This window comes from Pteronotus mesoamericanus, unplaced genomic scaffold (assembly GCF_021234165.1).
Source record: "Pteronotus mesoamericanus isolate MK-2021 breed Mesoamerican mustached bat unplaced genomic scaffold, CSHL_Meso_final contig_20, whole genome shotgun sequence".
Lineage (NCBI taxonomy): Eukaryota > Metazoa > Chordata > Mammalia > Chiroptera > Mormoopidae > Pteronotus > Pteronotus mesoamericanus.
The window spans coordinates 77,840,620-77,864,121 of record NW_026555085.1 but is presented as its reverse complement, the minus strand read 5'-3'; the positions used below and the strand labels follow the sequence as shown (position 1 = coordinate 77,864,121).

General features: G+C 34.3%; 1 protein-coding gene across 2 annotated transcripts in view; it reads left to right on the top strand.

Annotated features, from left to right (window-relative positions):
- Positions 1-22,542, top strand: part of PTPRK (protein tyrosine phosphatase receptor type K) — a 487,710-nt gene extending 465,168 nt beyond the window's left edge. For both annotated transcript variants that reach the window (XM_054569944.1, XM_054569942.1), the window contains 12 exons: positions 1,308-1,344; positions 2,727-2,824; positions 3,591-3,707; positions 8,566-8,720; positions 10,806-10,941; positions 11,191-11,340; positions 12,241-12,414; positions 15,390-15,521; positions 15,653-15,778; positions 18,594-18,757; positions 19,248-19,383; positions 22,293-22,542. In XM_054569944.1, coding sequence (XP_054425919.1) covers positions 1,308-1,344; positions 2,727-2,824; positions 3,591-3,707; positions 8,566-8,720; positions 10,806-10,941; positions 11,191-11,340; positions 12,241-12,414; positions 15,390-15,521; positions 15,653-15,778; positions 18,594-18,757; positions 19,248-19,383; positions 22,293-22,346 — 1,479 coding nt within the window. In that variant the 3' untranslated portion in view covers positions 22,347-22,542. The remainder of the gene's footprint in view (positions 1-1,307; positions 1,345-2,726; positions 2,825-3,590; positions 3,708-8,565; positions 8,721-10,805; positions 10,942-11,190; positions 11,341-12,240; positions 12,415-15,389; positions 15,522-15,652; positions 15,779-18,593; positions 18,758-19,247; positions 19,384-22,292) is intronic.
- Positions 22,543-23,502: the final 960 nt, after the last annotated feature.

The following is a 23,502-nucleotide window of genomic DNA, read 5'->3' as shown; positions in this document are numbered from 1 at the left end:
AAAAAAAGAATTAACAGTTCTCTGACAAATTTGTACTTGTTCTTCCCTATTTAGTTTAACCTTGGTTTTCTGCCAAGACATATACACTGGAGCCTTGTTATGATGCTACATTATGATTCATATGTTAAAAGTGTGTTCTACGCAAGGCTGTTTTTACCCAGTATTTGTGTTAAGACCCCAGTGCATTTTGGCTGATTATTACACAATTTTATGATTTTCCCTCTCCCACTAGTTTGTTATAAGATGCCTCCTGCAATTAGTAAATTTTTCACGAAAAACAGGAGATGAAATGCTTATAAAGCTTGAGAAAATTTTTTCATAAAACACTGTTCTATGTGGGTGTATTAACAAACAGAAAACTTCCGAATTTGCAACAGTGTAATGCTCGTTATTAAGTTTTATATTGGAGATCTCAGTTTATATGCACTTGTATTTGTATGGAGTTGCCCATACCAAAATGTGGATAAATTGTACCAAAGGCTTTTTGCTAACGTGCTTTGGTAAATGCACAACAGATTCAAAGCTTGACCCTATTATACCATTAACATTTTCGCTATTCATGATCCATTGGAATTTAAACCAATTTGATAACAACTTGTTCCTTATCAGGAATTTTTTTTTATTGAAACAATGTTAAATCTTTAACCACATAAGAGTTCTTGGCACATTGAAAAGGAAGATAAGATATATATTTTAAAACTCTTCCTATATATGTGTGTATCTATAGTTATATGTGTGTGTAAATTATAATTATCAGTACACATAAAATAGTTTTGGCAGATTCCTGAATATATTAACAGAATAGGAACATTCTTTATAAAATCTCAGCAGGACTTTGATTTGATGCACACATACATTGTCCAGCTCTAACATTGGAATGTTCTGTTATTTTTTTATGGTTCTAATATGTCGTTGTCCATTTGTAATGCAGTGTGTTGTACTTTTGGATGATAAAATGAAAGTTGGTATTTTTTAACACAGTTTTGCCAGGAATGAATGATTAAAGATTAACATGAAGGCATAAACATTTTAGTGAAACCAAAGAAAATCTATAAGGTTATTCCCTAGCAAACAAACCTTAATTGTGCAATATATATTCTAATCAGAACACTCAAAATATTTAATTTTTTTATCTTTACCTTTCAGATAACGTAGGTTTGAGAAGTGAACTATGAGTTCACTACTCATTTCTGGACTTTTTACTATAACTTAATCTTAACAGGTGGTTGTCTTCATCTTTTTATGCCTTCATTCATTTATTTTGGATACTGATGTAAAATTATGACCAATTTGTTCTCCTATTTTAGGGCTACCAGAGACCAAGCCATTACATTGCAACTCAAGGTAAAACTTTGCCTTTTCAAGTGTTATAGAACAACCAAACTTGATTATTCATCCACATGGTATTTTTTTTTGTTATTTGCAATTTTATCTGAATTAACTAGAAAAATAATCATTCCTTTTGACTAACACTATTTTCTATTCATTGGTATAATACAAATGGTTTTATCTGTATAAAACATGCATATGTGCATATATACTGATATAGATATATGCGTGTGTGTGTGTGTGTGTGTGTGTGTGTGTGTAAGCTTGATTTATTTATTTATTTTTTAATTACAAGAGAAAGAAAGGCTGCTGGTAGATTTTGTGATTTGGTTCTTGGTATCCTGATGTCCCAGAGTACTAGGCAATAATGCTGGACAGTGGAATTATTTATTTTTGATGAAAGCAAGGGAAGTCTTATCTCGTATAAAGTCTCTTATTTTCCGGAGCAGTCTGTGAGCCTGGAATGTAATAGTACCCAAGGCCAGTATTGTTATAATGAGATGTTATACTATCTTCCAACAATTTTTTTGCAAGTCAAGACTGAGACAAAACAAAGGGCTAAAGAGGAACTTTGTCACTTTGTCACTTCTTTCTTCATGGAAAAGGAGAAAAATGTAGGGAAAATTTGTTGTAATGGCACATTGAGGAGTAAAAAGTATCCTAACATCAACAATAAAAACATCTTTAGTTACCTCTCAATTGGTCACTGGTCATTAGAAGAAAAACTTGCACATCTATTGTATAAAAGAGGAAAGGAAAACACAAGCTATACTGCTCTTTGACAGAAGTTATTTTTCAAGTGTTTTCACATATTTTTGGAGTAACTGATTATAATTATAAACTGTTTAAATTTAGAAAAGTCATCCATGGTGAACAATATTCTAGTTTTATGTTACTGAGTGACTCCTAGCAGATGCTCTTGCAGTTTGAAGATGTTACTGTAAGATAAAGATGTGTCCTATATGTACAGCACTTCTTCATTAACCCCTAAACATTCACTGTTTATAAATGATATGCATATAATTTTAATTGGTAATATGCATTTTTGGTTGATGGTGACATAATCCCATTTTCATGTGCATTTGAAGATGCATTAATGTAACCTCGATACAAATACCCTAGAAACCACTGCTATCTCTTTCTGAACTGGGATGTACAATACAGATGGCAGATTAAAAAAAAAGAAAAAGAAAGAAAGAAAAAAAACGTGTACATGCTTATGTTTTTACCTACAGTGTGATTTTAGATAGTAATTGCATTTTAAATACTTTCGGTGACAGTTAGTGTTAGACCTTCTTTTTCCTTTATTTAGTTTACATTGCTTTTTAACTTACCAAACTTCTTATTAACTATGAAATGTCTCTGATAGCATGACATTCAAATTAATTTCTTGATAGGCCCAGTTCACGAAACAGTGTATGATTTCTGGAGGATGGTCTGGCAAGAACAGTCCGCCTGCATCGTGATGGTGACAAACTTAGTTGAGGTTGGCCGGGTAAGAAAAAACTGTGGGTTTTTGTTTTTGCTTTTTGTTGTTTTGTTGTTTTTATTTTTTGGTTGTAAAACATGAATGTGACTTGAATAGCAAGCCATTACAAACCTAAAATAGAATATCACTCAAGTGTTTAGCAAAAATTATAGACAGCATATCAAATGACTGCTTCTCTGAGTGAACCTTTGATGGCCGAGAAATTATTTGATTTCTCATTTAGGAATAAAATAAGCTTTGGTTATATACTGGAGTCTAATTGCATTATCAGGCTTGTATGTTTCCAGAAGATTGCACAAAGTCTTTCTATTTAACATGTAATATCTTATCTCATTTTTAGACTTTTCAAACTATATTTTTTAAATTTACTTTTATTGTATTTTTTTCATTACTATTTGTCCTCATACCCGCCCCCCGCATACCCCTGCAATCACCACACCGTTGTCCATGTTCATGAGTCCTTTTTCCTTTTTGCTCTACCCTTCCACCCTCTAATCCCGCCCCCCTCCACACCTAGAGCTGTCAGCCTGCTCTCTACCTATGAGTTTGTCTCTGTTTTGCTTGTTAGTTCAGTTTGTTCATTAGATTCCACATATTGGAGAAATAACGTATTTGTCTTTCTCTGACTGGCTTAGGATCTGGAGAACATTATGCTAGATTTTTTTTAAACTGTATTTTAATTGTGACGTGAAGAATCATCACTAAAATTAAATTATCTTGCTTCATGTATTAGGTATTCAGGTTAACCTATGTTTTCATTTTTGTCATGTAGGTTAAGTGCTATAAGTATTGGCCTGACGATACTGAAGTTTATGGTGACTTCAAAGTAACTTGTGTAGAAATGGAACCACTCGCTGAATATGTAGTTAGGACTTTCACTCTGGAAAGGGTAGGTACTGTAAAGTTTTACTTAAAAATATGCATATTAAAACATTTTTTTCAAATTTCTGCCAAGGTATGTTTTGACGATGCTATAAACCCATCCATTTTATTCACTTATTTGACAAATATGTACTTCAGAGCATACATATTTCCAAACCTTGGGACACATTAAATCCTTGCCCTTGTGGAGCTTATAATCTGTTGAAGAGAGACAAGCAATAAACATTAATAAAGAAGCAAATACATCATATGTTATGAAAAATACTATATAGAAAAATGATATTGGGAATGGAAGTACAATAGGTAACATTGCTGAGGTAGAAGAAAGAATGGCTTACAATTTTAAAAGGATGAGCAGGAAAGGATTCATAGAGAAAATAACTTACAAATAAAGGTCTGTAGAAAGTGAGGGAGTGAGTGATTTAACTACTATATCCCAGGGAAGTTAACCCAGAGAAGAATATTTCTGATGGAGGGAAGATTCATTTTAGAGACCCTGAAGCATGAGTATTCCTGTCACAGTGAGAAACAGCCAGGAGTCAAGAGTGTTCAGAGATGAGAAAGAAATATGAGGTGAAGGCAGAGAAATCACAGAGCCAGATAAGTGAGGCCTTGTAAGCCATTATGATGATTTTAGCTTGTAAGCCATTATGATGAAGGTAAGCAGTCACTGAAGGGTTACAAGCCCAGGAGTAACATGATCTGACTTTTCTTTTTAACAGGATCAGAAAGAGTAAAGCAGTGTAATCAATGTAAGGACATTGAAATGGGACATTAAAGCAATGAACTGCATTGTTGAAGATGCCATTGTTGCATGTTTATCTCTGTATATCTACAGAGCTTTAAAATATTGATGTCCTTTGACCAAGAATTTTCTTTCCATTAATCGATCATAAAGAGTGTAGTTAAAATACAATGACTTCACTTATAGTCTTAGAAAATTACAGATGACCATAAATCTCCAGCAATAGGAAGATAATTACATTATTATACACTTATGATATAGAAATGGCATTTTAAAAAATGTATTGACTTGAGAGAGACAAAGAGACATTGAGACATTGATTTGTTGTTCCACTTATTTATGCATTAATTGGTTGCTTCTTGTATGTGCCTAGACCCGAGATCAAACCTGCAACCTCAGTGTATCAGGGCTGCGTTCTAACCAACTGAGCTACCTGGTCAGGGCCTAGAAATAACATATTTTACAAATGATATTTATCAGTATTTAAAATAAATACTGATTATTTAAAAATAATCACATTAAAAATAATTGGTGGAAATATTAAATGAAAAGTAGCATTATACAGAATAACATAATTATTGTTATCACAACTCTTAAAAAAAGGATGGAAATTTCTTAGACACATCAAGTACAATAAAATAAGTAAAGATATATATTTCAAAATGAGCCATCAAGTTTGATTTAATGACTAACTAGATTTCATTACTATGGAAAGAGAGAATATAGAATGTGCATTTTTTTTCCTTGTGAGTTCATGAAAATGTTATGAAAACCAATCATGAACTTAGTTATAAAGGAAACCTGAATATATAACAAAAAATTCAAGATGCTTCCAAAATCCAATAGAAAATACAACAAATCACTAACCCATGACCCCACAAATTGGGCTCTAGGAAATCATCAAAGCCTTTTCTGAACAACCCTTGAATGAACAATTACCTCAAAACTAAATTATACTGTAACAATCAGCAATTTTATATCAAAATTTCCCACAAGTTATCCTCTAAGAAAAATATATATCCATAAATGATTTCAATTTTTAAAGGTAACCTAGATCACATGGAAAAACATTAAATTGGAAAATTTTTTAAATCAATACAATAAAAAAATAACTATTAAACAGAAATGCAAAAAAGAATAAATTAGCCCTGGCTTAGTGGATCGAGCACTGGCCTGCAAACCAGAGTAGCTGCTTTGCTTCTCAGTCAGTGCACATGCCTGGGTTGCAGGCCAGGTCTCCCGTAGGGGGCACTTGAGAAGCAACCACACATTGATGTTTCCCTCTCTTTCTCCCTCCCTTCACATCTCTCTAAAAATAAATAAATAAAATATTTTTTTAAAAAGAATAAATTAAATCAAAAAGCTCATTCTTTGAAAAGATCAATAAACTAAACCACTGATTCTGAATGAAGAACAATCAAAACAAAATATGCAATTTTAGTAAATACAGAAAGGATAAATTACAGTTATACTTGCTATATGGAGAGTTATAAAAAATATTATGTTTAAACTTAGAGATGTAGATTTTTATTTATATACATGGATATGCTAGCAAATAACATATAGCAAATGTTAGCAAATAACTTCTTGAATTTGACTCAAAAAGAGTTAGTAACCTGAACAAATGATAGAGGAAAATAAAATGATTGTTAAAATTTACCATTAAAATTGCACTATGGTTTCATAGTTGAAGTTTCTTTAACATTTACAAAATTGCTAATGCTATATTAGCCAAACTATTTAGGCCATAGAAAACTGTTAAAACCAATTAAATATATTTTTAAAAGCTAGCGTAACTGTGATAACAGTACCAGATGAAGAAACTCTTCCCTCTCTTTCTTTTTTTATCTCAGTCTCTCTCCTTCTCTCATGTCCGTGCACACACCTTGCAAACCTATTACATTCAAGAACATGCTTGAAACAACTTCATGATGAAATATTGAAATTTTAAATCCAGAAGTGAATTAGGAAAAGATCGTAACATGACCCATCATGGTTATTTTCTAAGAATACAAAGATATTAGACTGTGGTAGGATATTTCATTATGACAGTGCATTAAAGGAACAAAACTATGTGATTTTATTAACAGACATTGTAATGCACTTAATTTGATTTCAATGACATTTATCATAGTACTCCAATTATATTAGAAAAATAAGGAGAGTCCCTAAACATGATAAAGGTGGTTCAGTGATAACTAGGACCATGTGTGTTATGAAGTGAAAAACTAAAGGCATTGCTATTATAATCAGGAATGTGATGTAGATCATTATTTTCACTAGTATTCAACATTTTAGGAAGCTCTTTTAAATGAAATAAGACAAAGGGAATAAACTGTATTACTACTAGAAGAGACAAAATTATTTTTAAATGAAATGATTTTATACCAAGAAAACTAGCAATAATATTTTAAATATTAACTAATAATCATTTATTTAAGTAACTAATTCAAAATAAATACTTATAAATTCTAGTTTTTATGATAACAATAAACAGAAGGTAAACAGTAAACAGTGTCTTTCACAATAATAAAAATATCTAGAAATATATTATCTAGGAATAAAAAAATAACAATTTAAAAAAATATCTAGGAATCTAACAAGAAAGATATAGGTCCTAGGTGAAAAAAACCACAGAGGTGTATTTAAAGACACAAAATAAGATGTGAACAAATGGAGACATGCTATGTGCCCCAAGTATACTTGTGGATACTTATTATTACTACCACATTATGGATTTAGTGCAATACTAGTTGGCACATCATTAAGTTTTTATTTTTAATATGTGTATTGTATTTAGAACTAGAAAGTGATTTAAAAAAAAACACATATTTGAAAATTACTTTGGAAAAATTAAACAAAAAGAACAAGGGAACATACGCTGCCAGATATTAAAATTAACTAAAAAGAGCACTGCCCTTATGGCAAATCCAGTAAAAAGATTAATGTAGAGGAGGTGAATTAACGTCTAAAATCAGCACTAGAGTTGACTTGAAAGTAGTAACAAAAGGGATTTTTTTTTCCATCTGCATGACTCCATGGTGATGTTTATTATTGTCACTATTGTAATTACTTGCTGAGCCCTGTAGCGTCTTGAATTAGGAACTGGAACTAAAAAGAGTAAGATATGATCACTGGCTTCCAAGGTTTTGGTCATATTGGTCTATATAGGATAAAACCTAAAAATAAACTTTCTTAATTTATTTCATTTATTTCATGCAATTGTTCTACCTATTCTGTCTTTCAAACAACTGAGATTGACATTTCACAGATAGGGCACAGTAGATTTGGAACTGTATAGATTACAGTGGGAATTTTTGTTTTGTTTTTTAGTTTTGGGGGTTTTTTTGCTATAAATGTGGGTTCTGAAAAATAAATTCTGTGGCACTTCATCTATGCTCCAAGCTGTGCTACCACAATCTACAGGCGTCTTTTAACAAAAAAGAAGGGGAAAGCTTTGAAATGTGCATTTAAAGGTGTCTCTTAAATTAACCCAAGATGAGAAAGGCACAACAATGGATACTTCACCTCTTTCATTTTGTATTTTTGTTACTATAAATAATGCTCTGTGTGTTGAATTATTGCACAGAGTTAAGAAAAATAAGCTGCCCAGAGAATAGTTTAGCTGCCTGTGTCTTTTTATAAACCAATCTAGAGTAGCACTGTCCTGGAAAATCTCCACATGCTATGCTTCAAAACCATTTTCAACATGGATAAGCAAGGCATTAAAACCTCTTTGTGAGGTGAGAAGCTAGAAAGTTGCTTTTATATAAACTAGAGTGCTCAGTGCACTGGGTAAATAGGGCAGCATTTTAGCTTTTCCATTTCTCCCATTTTTCCCTAATTTTATGTCTTGCCATTCCCAGTAAGGAACAAAGTGTCAGTAAATAAAATTTACCCACACTTAAAAAACTGAACAAGACTTCTAATTTTCTTCCTCTGGCAGTTGTCCGATGATAAATGTACCATCCTAAGCCATGCCAGGCCAGCATCCTTTTTCAGAAAAAGCATGATCTTGGTAAATTGTTCATTTTTTTCATTGTCAGGTCTAGTACTTATGCCTGTGTTTTGTGACTTTATTTTGGACCATCTAAAAACACTTATTTATATGTTTGCACAGAGGGGCTACAATGAGATCCGTGAAGTTAAACAGTTCCATTTCACCGGCTGGCCTGACCACGGAGTGCCCTACCACGCTACGGGGCTTCTCTCCTTTATCCGGAGAGTCAAGTTCTCCAACCCTCCCAGCGCTGGCCCGATCGTTGTGCATTGCAGGTGAGTGATGGTCCAAATGGCAATGACTGTGTACAGCCAGCTCTTAAAGTATAAACATAAGGCTTTTAAACACAAATTAATGCATGTGTACAAAATTCCAGCTTGCATGTATTACAGATTGGGTAAAACAGCAATAAAATAAAAGTTAGCCATAAGGAGGATATAAAATAGAAACTTAAGAAATGAGTACATTCATCCTAATGTGTGTAGTGTTGTCCACAATTTTGAGTATAGAAACTACTTTTCAGTGGCGACATCTGTGTTTTGGTTTTTGTTGGTTTATTTTTTTTATTGCTTTTGCAAATCCCATATTTTATGGAATGGTAAGTTGAAACAGAGATTTCTTGCCAATCTAGTAAATTCCCAATAGAATCCTAGCTTTTAAAACTAAATTTGAGACATACAGAGTTACTGAATGGCCTAAATTACAAGAATTTGTACTATAAAACAGCTATTTAAGAATTTTTTTTTAAAACCATCCATCAGAGGACCTTGAAAACTACATCAGTGAGATCCAGTAAATACATGCCAGAAAAACGTGAACAGTATATCCAGACTTTCTTCTGATTAGAAGCTTCTCTTAAAACAAGCAGTCAGAGATACTAAAAGCAAATTACATGGCCTCATTTTGAGATGTGAACAGAAAAATATATACTGAATCTGAAAGGCTTTTCCTAAATGCTGCATACCATTCCCAAATACTATCTCCTCCAAGCCACATAATAGTTTGTATTTAAGCATATTTTTGCTTTCTGAAAATCCAGCCTATTCAGAATTTAAATGACCATGCATAAAAGAAGGAAAAAAAAAAACCCACAGAGAATGAAGTAAAAGTAAGTCATCTCATAAGAATCAGATACTATGTACCCTGAAAGAAAAATCTGAATTCAATCCTCCTCAAGAAATCTGATGTACTCTTCAATTACTTTCCTGTCTCAAACCCTGGGAACAGGGATTGAGAAACAGTAGGCAAAAAAAAAAGGGGTGGGGGAGAAATAGAGATATTCACAATATCTTTCATTTAAATGTCTTAAAGAACAGTGAGTTTAAGAGAAGTGACTAAATCTGGACAATAAAGAAATAACGCGAACAGTCTATCTATGCATTTAGAAAATGAGATAAGTAGGTTTTCAGTTCAGGGTTGTCTTATCATAGAGGTTTACTTTCCCATGAATTGTGTGCTTCAGAAGTGCTCCCAGATTCTTAGATATTCTCTTGAAACAGAAGTGTCATTTTCTACTTAGACTCAGGTATCTCTGAATTTATGGAAAAGAGGTAGCAAACTACAAAGGGAATTTCTCCTCCAAAAATCCCATCTATATCTTGTTTGCACCATTGACTTCTCTACATAAAATTGGAGAAGCTATCTTAAGGTGTAAAGTCATCAACAGTATATTATGATTCAGGTAATGAATTAAATTCCTATGCCTAACAATTCATTTTAATATTTTCTTCTGATTGCCATTCAAAATATCCTCCTCCTCATTCATAGCCACTGTTTTCCCCCACCTCTTCATGAGAATTTCTCCTGCATTGTGGCTTCTCAGATTTCCCATTTAACAGCTTTGGAATTAATGTTCTTTTTCCTTGGTCTTTACAAGAGTCTGTTTGACTAAGAGAGCCAGCAGTCTTATATTTTGCCAGAGGACCCGCAACTACCTGACTATGAAAGCTATTATTTAGGGGTTAAATGCTAAAGTGTGAGTCCCTTCTTTGGTCAATTCTATGAAATTAAAATTATGTGTATTTAATTTATATAAAATTAAGACTATGTAAGAGCTTCAGAATTTGAACAATATATATACATTATTTTCAATATAATGTGGTTTATAAAAATAATTTTTATTTACAAAATTATATCATCCAATTTGGAACTCTTATTTTAGTCTTCAATTTATACCAAACTATATACTCCATATGAAGGTTTTTTGTACATTAATACGTGTTTACAGAATATGTACACATTATATCTTGTGCTTTGTTAAATTAATTTGACTCCACATGTCTGAAAGCCAAAAGGATCTTTATATAAAGTTGCATAGACATGATTCCTGCAATTCTTTAGATTTGTTTAATTTTTTTCAGTGCTGGTGCTGGACGAACTGGCTGCTACATCGTGATTGATATCATGCTGGATATGGCTGAAAGAGAGGGTGTGGTTGATATCTACAACTGTGTCAAAGCCTTAAGGTCCCGTCGTATCAATATGGTCCAGACAGAGGTGTGTGTTGACTGTTGATTTACCTCTAGTGGGTTTTATTTTTAGCCTTTTCTAACATTTTTCAAACAGATCAATGTTTTTTACATGGAATCAATACTAGCTCATTAAGCTAATATTGATATTTTTTTATTAATATTGGTATTTTTATTAATACTTCTTTATGGAGAAAATTTTCTGTACTCTCTACCTTTGATGACAAATAAGTTTTATTAAAATGGTATGAAGATTTTCTTTTCCTTTCTTTTATAGGAACAATACATTTTTATTCATGATGCCATTTTAGAAGCCTGCTTATGTGGAGAAACTGCCATACCTGTCTGTGAATTTAAAGCTGCATATTTTGATATGATTAGAATAGATTCCCAGACTAACTCTTCACATCTCAAAGATGAATTCCAGGTATTTGGTATTTCTAGGGCTTTTTTTTATGAGCAACTTATTTCGACTTGTTCTGGGCATTATTAACTCTTCCAAGGAAGGTCATTCAAGTCATATTTATAAACTTTGACCCAATTTTAAGTGCAATATAATGACTGTCTCTTTCATTATACATATTATGGAGTCACCTTTGTATTAATGAGCTCATATCTGCTGTATCATGAAGGGCAAATGAGTGCAGATTCAGGGAATAGTATATGGAAAAGGTATCATAAAAGTCAATTTTAGTGGTGATTTGTGTATTTTTACAACCTTTTAAAAAATTCAGTCGAATGCATTTTGGCCTTCTGTGTCACTCAAAATATGAGATCAAGCACATTAGTAATAATAGGTGAAGTTTGTGCTAATAAACATTGTTTCTAAAAATACCCTACATGCTTATAATTCCCTTAAAACAGCCATGAAGGTGTGTGACTATGAAGTCAGAAGTACCTCTAGGAACTTGGTACTTTGATTTTTACCCAGTTTTCTTGCCAGCATACCACAGCCTCCCTTGAAATATGGCATGCCAAATGTCCTCATAAATGACAGTTTCCAACTTTGATGATGGGTTATTATCATGGGACACTCTGATGGCATTACCTTTGGTTAGGCAAATGCATTCTGCAGGTAGTTGTGTTGTCTAGCTTCCCCTTTCCTTTTAAGAAGAGGCACACTGTACAATACGTATATTTTTTCTTTGTCACTCTGCAGACTTCATTAGCTTTAACTACAAATTCTGTCATCCTATCATAGTTGCAAATGCCATCGCCTTGTACAAACCCTTCACTTTCTACTTGGCCTCCTAAATGCTTGATGAATCTGTGTTGTGCTATTAAGTGGGTCACCGTCTTTTAACCTGGGTTCCCCTTTTCTTTTTAGACCTTGAATTCAGTCACCCCTCGACTACAAGCTGAAGACTGCAGTATAGCATGCCTGCCAAGGAACCATGACAAGAACCGCTTCATGGACATGCTGCCACCTGACAGATGTCTGCCTTTTTTAATTACAATTGATGGAGAGAGTAGTAACTACATCAATGCTGCTCTTATGGATGTAAGACACTGCTCTCTTTGTTAGTGTAAAGTGTCATGAAAAGCTACATAATGCAATGAAAATGAACACCAGCTAGTTTTCTTTCCAAGAAAAATTAAAATGTCCTATAAAGGAAAATTGGAAACTTTCAACGAAATACAAAATTTTAAGAATGATTTTGAATCTCCCCACAGGGATTCTTAGGAATTATAAGCTTTAGGCTTTATTGTAAATTTGGAGCTTGATTATCAATTATTATATTCAGAAATATATCAGAATATAATAATTGGCAGGAAATATCTTCAGGTGAGAGTTTTCACCTTCATTATTTTCAGAAAAGAAAAGCTTACTTATCTATTTTTAATACAGTTAGGAAGGAATTTTAAAAATCACAGAATGCTGTATCTTTCTGAAGTTGTATTAATTTGGGAAAATTTTCTCTCTGACATTTACTGTGCCAATAATTTAGAACTAACTTTTTCTGTTGGCCATTAGTTAATAGAGACTATTTATAAGTAACTAGGGAAGACATGGAAGATAACATGTTTATACATCTATCATAATGAAAGAACTGAATTGCCTCCCACTCTGCATAAGCTGTAAATGGCAAAACATGTACTCAGCATGTTAGCATCCCATAGACAGAACAACATGGAAAGAAAGAGTTTTCAACTATGGCTTTAGCCACCTTGCTTTGGTTACCTTAGTTAGAAGCAAGAAGGCTGTAAGATTCAGAATCCTTTTAAACAGTTTTGTCACCTTCTTTTGTAAACATTTCTAGTTTTTGCCTTTTAGCCTTTGGAACCATAGCAAGGAGAAATTAGAAGTCAGAGATCATTCCTTTGAGACTAATAATGAAGCTTTCTAAGTTGTTGCTCCTATTGTGTTCTTCAAAATTAGCTTCCAAAAAATCCATTCTACTTCTAGGAACTACTCTTTTAGCCAGGTGCTTTGCTCTTGTTTAAGCTGCAGAGCAGAATATTCTAAAGGCCAGCTGAAGTAGAAAATTCCTATCCTAGCTGTGACCAGAGTTTTGCCTACCCATTAATTATTTACACTGAAATCACACTGAATTCTCATTGTACTGTTTCTTCCCCTTCTAGTTGTCTGGAAAGGAAAATGTACTAAATACACAGAGAAAATAATTCAAGACCTTTCAATTCTGAGTCTAGATTTGAAATGAAAAAAAATGATGTGTGAAAAGGGAAGAAGGAAAGCTATTGATGCCTTTCAGTTTTGTCTTTGGCATCTCTATCAAATTTTTCTTGATTTCCAGGTTATTTTCTAGTTAATTTGAAGACTGAACTTTATATTCTACCTATTTCTATTCTCTGCCTAATTCCCTATGATTCAACAAATATATTTCATAGTGGAAACTGCCCTGTGGACTTAGTAGTAATAGTTAGGGCTTCAGAAAAGTAAGGTTTGATTTGGCTTACAAGAGCAAGGCTCCTTGGTCAACACTACCTCTTTCCTTTTCCCCTCCATCCCCATCATTAGTGCTTTCCACCTTTTTGCCATGCCTATGATGGATTAGCAGGTAAGGCCAGGGATTCTGTGACTTAAAAGCCTTAGATGTGTTCCTGTACATAAAGAGGAAAGAAACAGAAAATCTTTGGTGTTTTTGCTATCATCTCTTCCTCATCTATCTCCCCTCCCCTTGACTGAAAAAGATGAGTAAACAGCTATCAGCCTCCTTTGATTTACCTTTCCATGGAGCAGACATTCTTTAGAAGGAAAGCTTGCTGCTTTCTTCTGATCTTTCTCATGAGACTTCATGCTTTCTGAGGAGGCAATCCAGCTGTGGGTGGAACTTTGTAAGGTGTTGAAGTCATTTTGAGTCAGCGACGTGAATTACCATCTGTTTGCATCTATCCTATAGTCCTCCAGAGAATGAAATGCCATGGCTTGTAGCATTTCTTAAGTAGTAGTAGGATCAATGAATTTGAAGGATCAGTTTCTACACTGATGTTCTTACAGTTAAAGGACTTAAAGGGTAGTGTGATATAAATGAGTCAGGAGATCACTGACAATTTTTATCAGCATTTAAGGAAATCTATCTTGGGTAACTGGTTGTTTGTTTTTTTTACAAATTGTTCATTTAAGTTATTAAATATACACATTTAAGCTATTAATATATACATTAGGTTATTAAATAACTTCAGCCATTAAATATGAACATTTCTATTTCAGTGTAGAACATCAACCTATGGAACAAGAGATCCAGGCTACATGAGCATTGCCTTTTTTAGCCCCTCCTGAAAGAGAGATAATGTATTGTGTCCCAATGAAGGGTCACTTGGTAAACAAGGACCCATTTCCTCTTAGGTGGAGCAAAGGAGTGCATTGGTTTTACTCTTTGGTACTTGAAAAACCTTAAATGATTTAAACTATAATTGTGTTTATTGATATACATTAAAAATGCCCAGAAAACTAAGGGCAGTGGATTATCTATAAGATGTGCAGAATGTGCTCATAATATCCGAATAATGTAAGAGCACATGAGTTTGGAGCATATGTGGTTTTTCTTATTTGGAGTGGAAGAGAACCAAATAGTTACATGGATTACAGGTTGATAGATGATTGATAGAGAGGTACATACGTACACACACCCCAGAGGCTTTATCTTCAGCCTCTCAGGCTGGTTGCCTTTGGAAAACTGGAACAGCCTGCTAGGCACCTCATGGAGGATCTTAACCTCAAGAAGTTCTTTAGTGTCTTCTTTTCTATTGTCCTGTATTTACTTTTCTCAATAAAATAAAACAAATTCTTTACATGATTTGCTATTTAGACATCAAAGTCTTACCGTCAGACTGACTGACTACTACTTCCAGTACATTTCAGTGGTTCAGATCTGTTATTCCATGCCTTGTAGAACAATCTGGCCCCATCTCCATGTGAAGCTATTGGTTCTACATTGAAGTATGAGTCTGCTTATGCAACTGATAGTGCAGTTTAAGTTCTTATATTTCTCCATCTACATTGTTTCTTCACAGAGCTACAGGCAACCAGCTGCTTTCATCGTCACACAATACCCTCTGCCAAACACTGTGAAGGACTTCTGGAGATTAGTGTATGACTATGGCTGTACTTCCATTGTGATGTTAAATGAAGTCGACTTGTCCCAGGTTAATGGCTATAGGCTGCCTTTGTGTATTTATACATAACTTAATAGCATGGTAATAAAATGCTTTCTGTCACCCTAGTTAGAAAAAAAAATCATGCTTTTTTTTTTTCTTTCAAAACACTCATCATCTAGGGCTGCCCTCAGTACTGGCCAGAAGAAGGGACGCTGCGATACGGCCCAATCCAAGTGGAATGCATGTCATGCTCAATGGATTGTGATGTGATAAATCGAATTTTTAGGATATGCAATCTAACAAGAGTAAGTCATTGTTTAATTATTCTAACTGAGTTGATCCAGAATAGGTGGATTGCAGCAATAATGGGGTATAATTCCACTCAGACAACATGGACAGTAGAATTAATAAGCATTACATCATCAGTCCCAAAAATAGTAATCATCTTAAACCTTAGTACTATAACAAAAACCTCTCTAAAAACAGGAAAGCAAAAATTCTGGAAGCTACTAAGTTTTTTGGTCTATTACTACACTGATGTTTCCCATCTGAAAAATCTAGATTCAGATGCACTAAATTAAGTTTGATTAGTCTGCCTGGCTCCTGAGCACATGTAGACATACGTCAGGGTTGACTGTATGTTTTATTAGTATTGACATCAGCTCAGAGAAAGTATGCAATTAAAAATAATAATATAATAATAATAACAACAAAGAAGAAAGTTAACCTCAGAAGGAAAGGCTGTGTTGCATCAGCCATTATAGAAGTTTCCACATCACTGTTCTAAGTCCTGTGTGTAAGGAGGAACCCCAGGCATGAAAAAGAAGGTAAATCACAGACATCATTGATTCTCCTCCCACCTAGAATAGTGCCTTTCTAAATGTCCCAACATAGCCCTCTGCCCAGATCTATGTACAGAACCAGAGCTCTACCTCTTTGCCCTTTCCCAACAGCAAAGCAGCAACTTTCCCTGACTATTCTTGTGCTTTGTGCTAAAAAAAGTTTTGGGTCTCTCCTTTAAAAAAAAGAAGTATTATTAAAAACTGTTTAGATTATGTAACCAAATATCAAGCAGAATTTGAAAACAGTAATTTCCGTTAAATTTCTCTTTTTTTTTAGAACAAACTGACAGTAGCCAGAGGAGAGAGGGGAGGGGATGATAGTGGGGAAAGGGGAACGGTCATCAAGGAACATGCAAAAGGACACATGGACAAAGGCAAAGGGGGTAGGATCGGAAGGGGGTAGGATCGGGAGGGGGGGAGGGGAGGCGGGACGGGGGCGGGGGAGTGCTAGGGGGAGAAATGGGGAAAACTGTACTTGAGCAACAATAAAAAAATTCTCTCTTTTTTTAAAAGAAAAATTGCTCTATATTTCAGAGCAGCAGCCCTGTGTATATCTATTATTTTAATTGTGTGGTTAGGATTACCATATTTCAATGTTTTTCATATCAAAATGGCTGTATGCATTTCTGCTTAATAAGTCTATATGTATATAACTATAAACAGAAGATAAAATCCTATCCAATTCTATTACTCATTTTAGTGGAGAAAAGATAAATTCAATCATGTCATAATATTCATGCATATCTTAGATGTAAATTTAAATGAAATCTCATTATATCTGCACATCTGTTACATTATGGTTCTAGTAATGTTTTAGCTGAAAAACCATAGCTGCTAAACTAAGAAAGTAAGACTTGCCTGTTAATTGAGGTGTTTATATGAAAAATATTCCAGGAAAAGGAACTGAAATCAGTGGGGGGTTTTTTTGTCAGCACATTTATTTGTTTATTCTTCTATCTTTGGCATTCTAGTCCTTAATAGTGCAAGATTTTTTCTCTATTTTTTTATCTCATTATTTAATGCCATTCACTTCATCAAAAATTTAGTATATGCACCAGGAAGTTGGACATTGTATTACGTAGGTCCTAGTTCTACCAAAAGGTGCATGAGCCATCCTTGCCAGACGGAGCTTCAGATCTAATGCTTTATGAGATGGTTTACTCATGTATTGTATATTCTTCCTTCAGATTTTTATGTGAGGGTTTAATGTTTTGATTCACTCCTTCAACAACACTCTGGAAATTATTTTGCTACCTTCAAGTAGTACAGAGTTTGGGGGTGGGGGAGAAATTTTCTTGTCCTGAAAGAATTTATATTTTTTCAGAGAAGACAAGCACTAAACAACTAATTAAATAATCATTTATTTACAAGTATGAGTAATTTTATAGAGAAAGTACAGAATACAAAATGTTTGGGTGACCTAGCATAGTGGGTGATCAGAGAAGATTTCTTTGAAGCAGGGATATTTAAGCCAAAATTTGAAGAATCGGTAGAAGCTATTTGGGGGTGGGAGAGCCAACTATCCTGGTTTACACAGGATAGAGAGACTGTTAGGACACACAAGTTTTAGTGCTAAGACCTGAAAAGTCTCAGGCAAACCCAAGAAAAACTTGGTCACTATTTGGAACTGAGAAGGGCAAGGAGGAAATGTTCAGGACAGAAGGGAATGTATGTGCTAAGTCCCCAAGGCAAGAAATTCCTTGATAAATGGATTAAAAGAAAGCTGTCAAGTCTGGAACTTGAATGCTCTGTTTGAGTGAAGGGAAGGTCGAGGAGGAAGGTGGAGCCAGATCGTGTAAGGATGTTTAAGCCATGACGGTAATTTGAATTTTATGCTATGATCATTTGAAAACCATTAAAGCAAAAGAATGACAAGATCAAATTTGCATTTCAAAATAGTCATGATGCCTGCCATAAGAATGATTTGGAAAGAGATCAAAGTTTATTCAGGGAGATCAACTAGGAGGTAATTATCATAACCTGTGACTGGGAGTGCAGTGATGTCAGTGGTGATAGAGATGACTTTGAAAGTTATTTAGGAAGTATACACATCAGAAATGATTATTGGATAGGGGCTGTGAGGGAGAAGCTTGTATAAAGGATACTTCTCAGGTTTTTTGCTTCTATAACCTAGAATGTTTCTACCCTGGCATGAACGTATGTAGGACTTACAGGCTGGATCCAGTGTAAATGTCATCTATATTATGGTGTCGATTGGTATGGACTTTTTGCTTTTTAGTTCATTTTCACTTACATAACGGCACTTTTTCTTCCACAGCCACAGGAAGGCTATCTGATGGTACAGCAGTTTCAGTATCTAGGGTGGGCTTCTCATCGAGAAGTGCCTGGCTCCAAACGGTCCTTTTTGAAGCTGATCCTGCAGGTGGAAAAATGGCAGGAGGAATGCGAGGAAGGGGAAGGCCGCACAATCATCCACTGCCTGTGAGTAGGCGGCGGCTGGCCCGGCCAGGGAACCTCGGTGCTCGGGCCCTCGTTAGCCTTCGCCTTCTCCGTGCTCAAGAGCGCCTGTCTCCCATCTTCCACACCACCGCTCTTCCTCTCTCCTAAGTCCATAATTAACTACTAAATTTAATTTTCATATGTTTTTAAAAATTGATTATTTTTAAACGATTTTAAACTCTCTTGAACACTACTCTGAACCACTTTCCTGACTTACACAGTTTGGAAGTCTACCACAGTCTCAGGGGATAGAGGCTGGCAAGCTATGCCTGTAGCATATTCCTGAGCATAAGCTACTGAGCTAACGTCTTCCACAAGGGCCCCCCGCCCCGCCCCACTGCCCTGTACACATGCAGGCACACATCTGAAGCAAAATCAAGACACAAATGAAAAAAATTAAAATGGTCATGTTTTGTTTTTCAAATATGTATCTTTGTGCGATCTAAAATGCCTTTGCTTTCTTTGGCTCTAGAAATGGTGGTGGGCGAAGTGGCATGTTCTGTGCGATTGGCATTGTTGTGGAAATGGTGAAGCGGCAAAACGTTGTCGACGTGTTCCACGCAGTCAAGACACTGAGGAACAGCAAGCCCAACATGGTGGAAGCCCCGGTGAGTCCGTTTTCGGAACAGAAGGGAGCAGAGAGATTAGTCAAGTCATTTACCGACTTGTGATTTGATTTCATACACATAGGGAATGAGATATGCAAACGAGATTTTGTCAGGACTTTTCTGCATAATTGATGAATTGCTGAGCAGCCCCTCTACCCAAAGAAACTTAACTACATATCATATGAGCTGCCAATAATAAAACTATTTTCATTGAATTTGGAAAATGTATAGGAACTTTTTTCTATTATGGGTCTAAACATTTGCTAAAATAAAGTTTGGATAAGTGGCTCTATAATAAGAATAAATCTGCTATCTAGGCATTATTTTCATTTATTTTTACTTCTTAAAGTATATTGAGTTTACTGATAAAACTAACCTGAGGGATATACATGTAAGTTACATCGGCACTTTAGATACCTGGTGTTTTTATAAGGGCAACTGCAATTTTATAATTCTTTACTTCTGCTCAAATTAGGAAGTTTTTAACTGTCAACATTGACAATTTTCAGCTTTTACAAGTTATAGAGTGTAATTCACATGATGCTACCTCAATTTACCAGAGCTCATAAAATCAGAACATAGCTTACAAAACACAAGCAGATGTGTATGTGTATGTGTATGTGGGAATGTATCTGGGTGAAGCGGTATGAAGAATAAGAAAACAAGCTCAACTTCTCTAGCACATTTTACTTCTAAAGAGAGATGTCTGTGGGGTACACATATGTTCATGGTGGTATAAAGTCAAGAGCACCTGTGTAGTTTATGTTCACAGAAAAGTAAACCAGAAAAACCAAGGCACCACTGTTGCTTGCCCTACATTTATCAAGATTATCAGATAACTAAAGTGAGCAATTCAATAAACCTTTAAGCATTTTTACCACTTCCTGCTCTTGGATTGTTCACACAAGGGTTGCATTGCTTCCTGAGACAAAAATCTGAAGAGTTACATTCATACTCTTTTACTTTCAAGGGTGATAACAGACTTTTTCACCTTCAACCCCCTCTTCTCTGCTACATCCCTTAGGTTATTGCAGTTTTCCAAACATGGTGATGTTGTCTTTGACTGGGATGTTGGCAATGGAGTGGGAGAAAGGGGGATGGATTTGAGGGATTTTTGAGGTAGAACTCCCAGATTGTCTTAAAAGCAGATGGATAGTGGTTATGTCTTTAAACTCTTTGCAATCTAAAGATTTCTTAATGTAAACTCTGCCTCTATCTCTCTGACCAAGTCTTAAAATCATCAGAAAGATTACTTCTGGCCTCAGAATTCAAGTTGTACCTCCAAATTTGATTTGATCTTCCACCATTACTTTAAGAAAATAGTTCCATGGTTAAACTCTGCCATTCTGAAATCTTTTGAAAAGTTACTATTTACTTTTAATTCATGTCCAGTGAATCCTACAAAATTCCCCACCCTCTGATTTGTGTTTCATCAAGGGTGATTATTAGTTTAATGTGCTATTGACTTGTACTGACAAGTTTGGTAAAGAAATTTGGAGTGTAAATCAAATTGTTAGCGACTGCTTTCAAGTACTTTTTCATTCTTCAGATGCACTTGCTACAATCGTTGGCTAATTTAAATCACACCTACTTAGTAATTAAGGTAGGGTTGATTCAGACCTCTTAGGGAAAGTTTTTATTACCCTGGGTTATTATTGGAGACACCTGGAAGTTGACTTTAGAAATAATATGATTATTCTCCAGTTCAGCCTGAATTTATCTACTTAGGTTGAATTGGAAAGTTTTTAATGAGTTACATATTGTAAGTCATAATTAGTAATACAGTCTGGATTTTTTTTTCACATTCTAAATAATCATCACATAGATGGACTTACAGGAAAGGTGGTTTAAACTCAAAAATTTTATTGCTAATAAAATTATCTTACATATATGAAGCAGCAGAAATAAATTTTCAGATGTAAATAAACTCAAAAAAATTTAAGAACCACTAACCAATGTAAAAAATTTACTTGAATACTCTGATGGACCAAAAACTGTCAAAAATTAAGAATTTGAAGTTGTAAAGTGGCAGTTTGAAATGACTGGCTTTTTTTTCTGCTGATGAAAATATCTAAAATGTGGAGAAGAATATTTTCATGTCTTCTCTGTAGCATTATTTTATAATAGAAGAAAAATAAAAATTACATAATGTTACACAAAAGACAATAAAATATAAAATTATATCCTCATATATGTACGTAACTATATTTATTCTAAAGTAATTATCATTTCAACCATGCATTAAAAAGAACTGAAGCAAAACTAATGTAGTATTTTAACAATTTTATTTTCTGATGATAGAGTTATTCAAAATCTTTTTATGATTCTTTATATTTTTCTATATTGGAAAAATTTTCTGTCATGATTATGTAGTACTACTGTAATCAGCTTTCAAAATAATGGAGATGTGCCCTGGCTGGTGTGGCTCGGTGGAATGAGTGCCAGCCTGAGAATCAAAGGGTCACCGGTTTGATTCCCAGTCAGGCCACATGCGTAGGTTGCGGGCCAACTGCCCCCCGTAAGGAGGGGCGCACGAGGGTCCACCACACATTGATGTTTCTCTCCCTCTCTTTCTCCTTCCCTTGCCCTCTCTCTAAAAATAAATAAATAAAATAAAAATCTATTTTAAAATCATTAAAAAAAACAAAATGGAGATTTTTTTTATTTGATAGAAAATACAAGGCAAAGACAACATATCTTTTTATATCATTTCTTTTTCTTAAATAGCAATCATTAGGCTGAAATGTAAACTATCTATTTCCAGATATTCAACTTGTATATAGAAAAAATAATTTGTAATTTCTTGAATAATCTAAATTGTTTGCTGGGTATTCATGTGGTAGCTATTATTCACCATCAGTCTCCTTTTTCTCAACATTCCCCAACTCTTTTGTGTTAACATCTTTCAGGAGCAGTACCGTTTCTGCTATGATGTAGCTTTGGAGTACCTGGAATCGTCTTAGTTGGGTGAGACTTCAGCATCCAGACAAAAACCTGTTCATCTGTTGAGCCAGCAGCTGTTGTACCTGTTACACCTGTGCAGAAAGATTTTAATGTGGGGGGTGGGAGACTTTTACATTCGAGAAGTAAAAGTATTTTTCTTATGAAGTTGTGTATCTTAATAAAAAGGACTTAATTAGTTTCTATTACTGTATGAAAGCATCAACATTTCGTGCCACATATACTATATTTAATAAGAACCAGATTCAAATGAGAACTTAATCAGTGTTTGTACAGTGAATATGCAAGCCTTTTCTCTCCTGGTTTTGGTAGAGCAGCCACCATGTGTTGCATGAACTAATAATTCCTATGTGGCGTTTTTCTCCCTTTTTTAGATAAAAGATGTTAAATCTTTAAAGAAAGAAGAAAGAAAAGCTGTGCAAATTCATAGTAAAGTTCATTTTTTTATATGTTCCAAGTGTAGCAGATATCTATATAAATATATAAATATATATAACTGGCTTATTTTCTTTTAATGTGCAATGATGGCTGGATCATTTAAAGTTCTTTTTAGAAAAAAAAAACATAAGCCAAAGACTCAAGTGTAAATATGTCTATATGGAGAAAGCACATTATATTTATTGGTTACTGACATTCCTTTTTTGATGGCTAAAATACTACTACCACGCTATCACTTTTCTTTCTGAAGCTTTTTCTTTCACTAAAATTCATTGTTAACAATTTTTGTAGATTTTTTGTATGTTTTAGTGTAAGTAGAGGATAAACTTTTTATTCATAAAGAAACAATGTTCTTTATAGTGATCCTCTTGTGAACTTGATTGTGAATTAAATTTATGTAAAACACCTTGGCAATTGGGTCTTTTAATATAGGACCAAATTAAAACATGTTGCTGAAAATGTATAATTTTTCACAATTTCATTCGGTAAATAAATGGTGGTTTGGTGATAACACATGAGAGTTGAATACATTCAAAATCTTTGCTGGTAGCGTGTGCAGTGTAGAACATAGCCTTTCAGCCTCATCTAAATTTTAAAGGAATTGATCTGTTCGGCCTATGGCCAAGCAGAAAACAAAATAGCGGCATCTATGCTTTCAGGGTCAAGTTTTAGCAAACTGTAAACTGTCAAGGTGGTAAGATGTTTCCTTTGATGTTTACA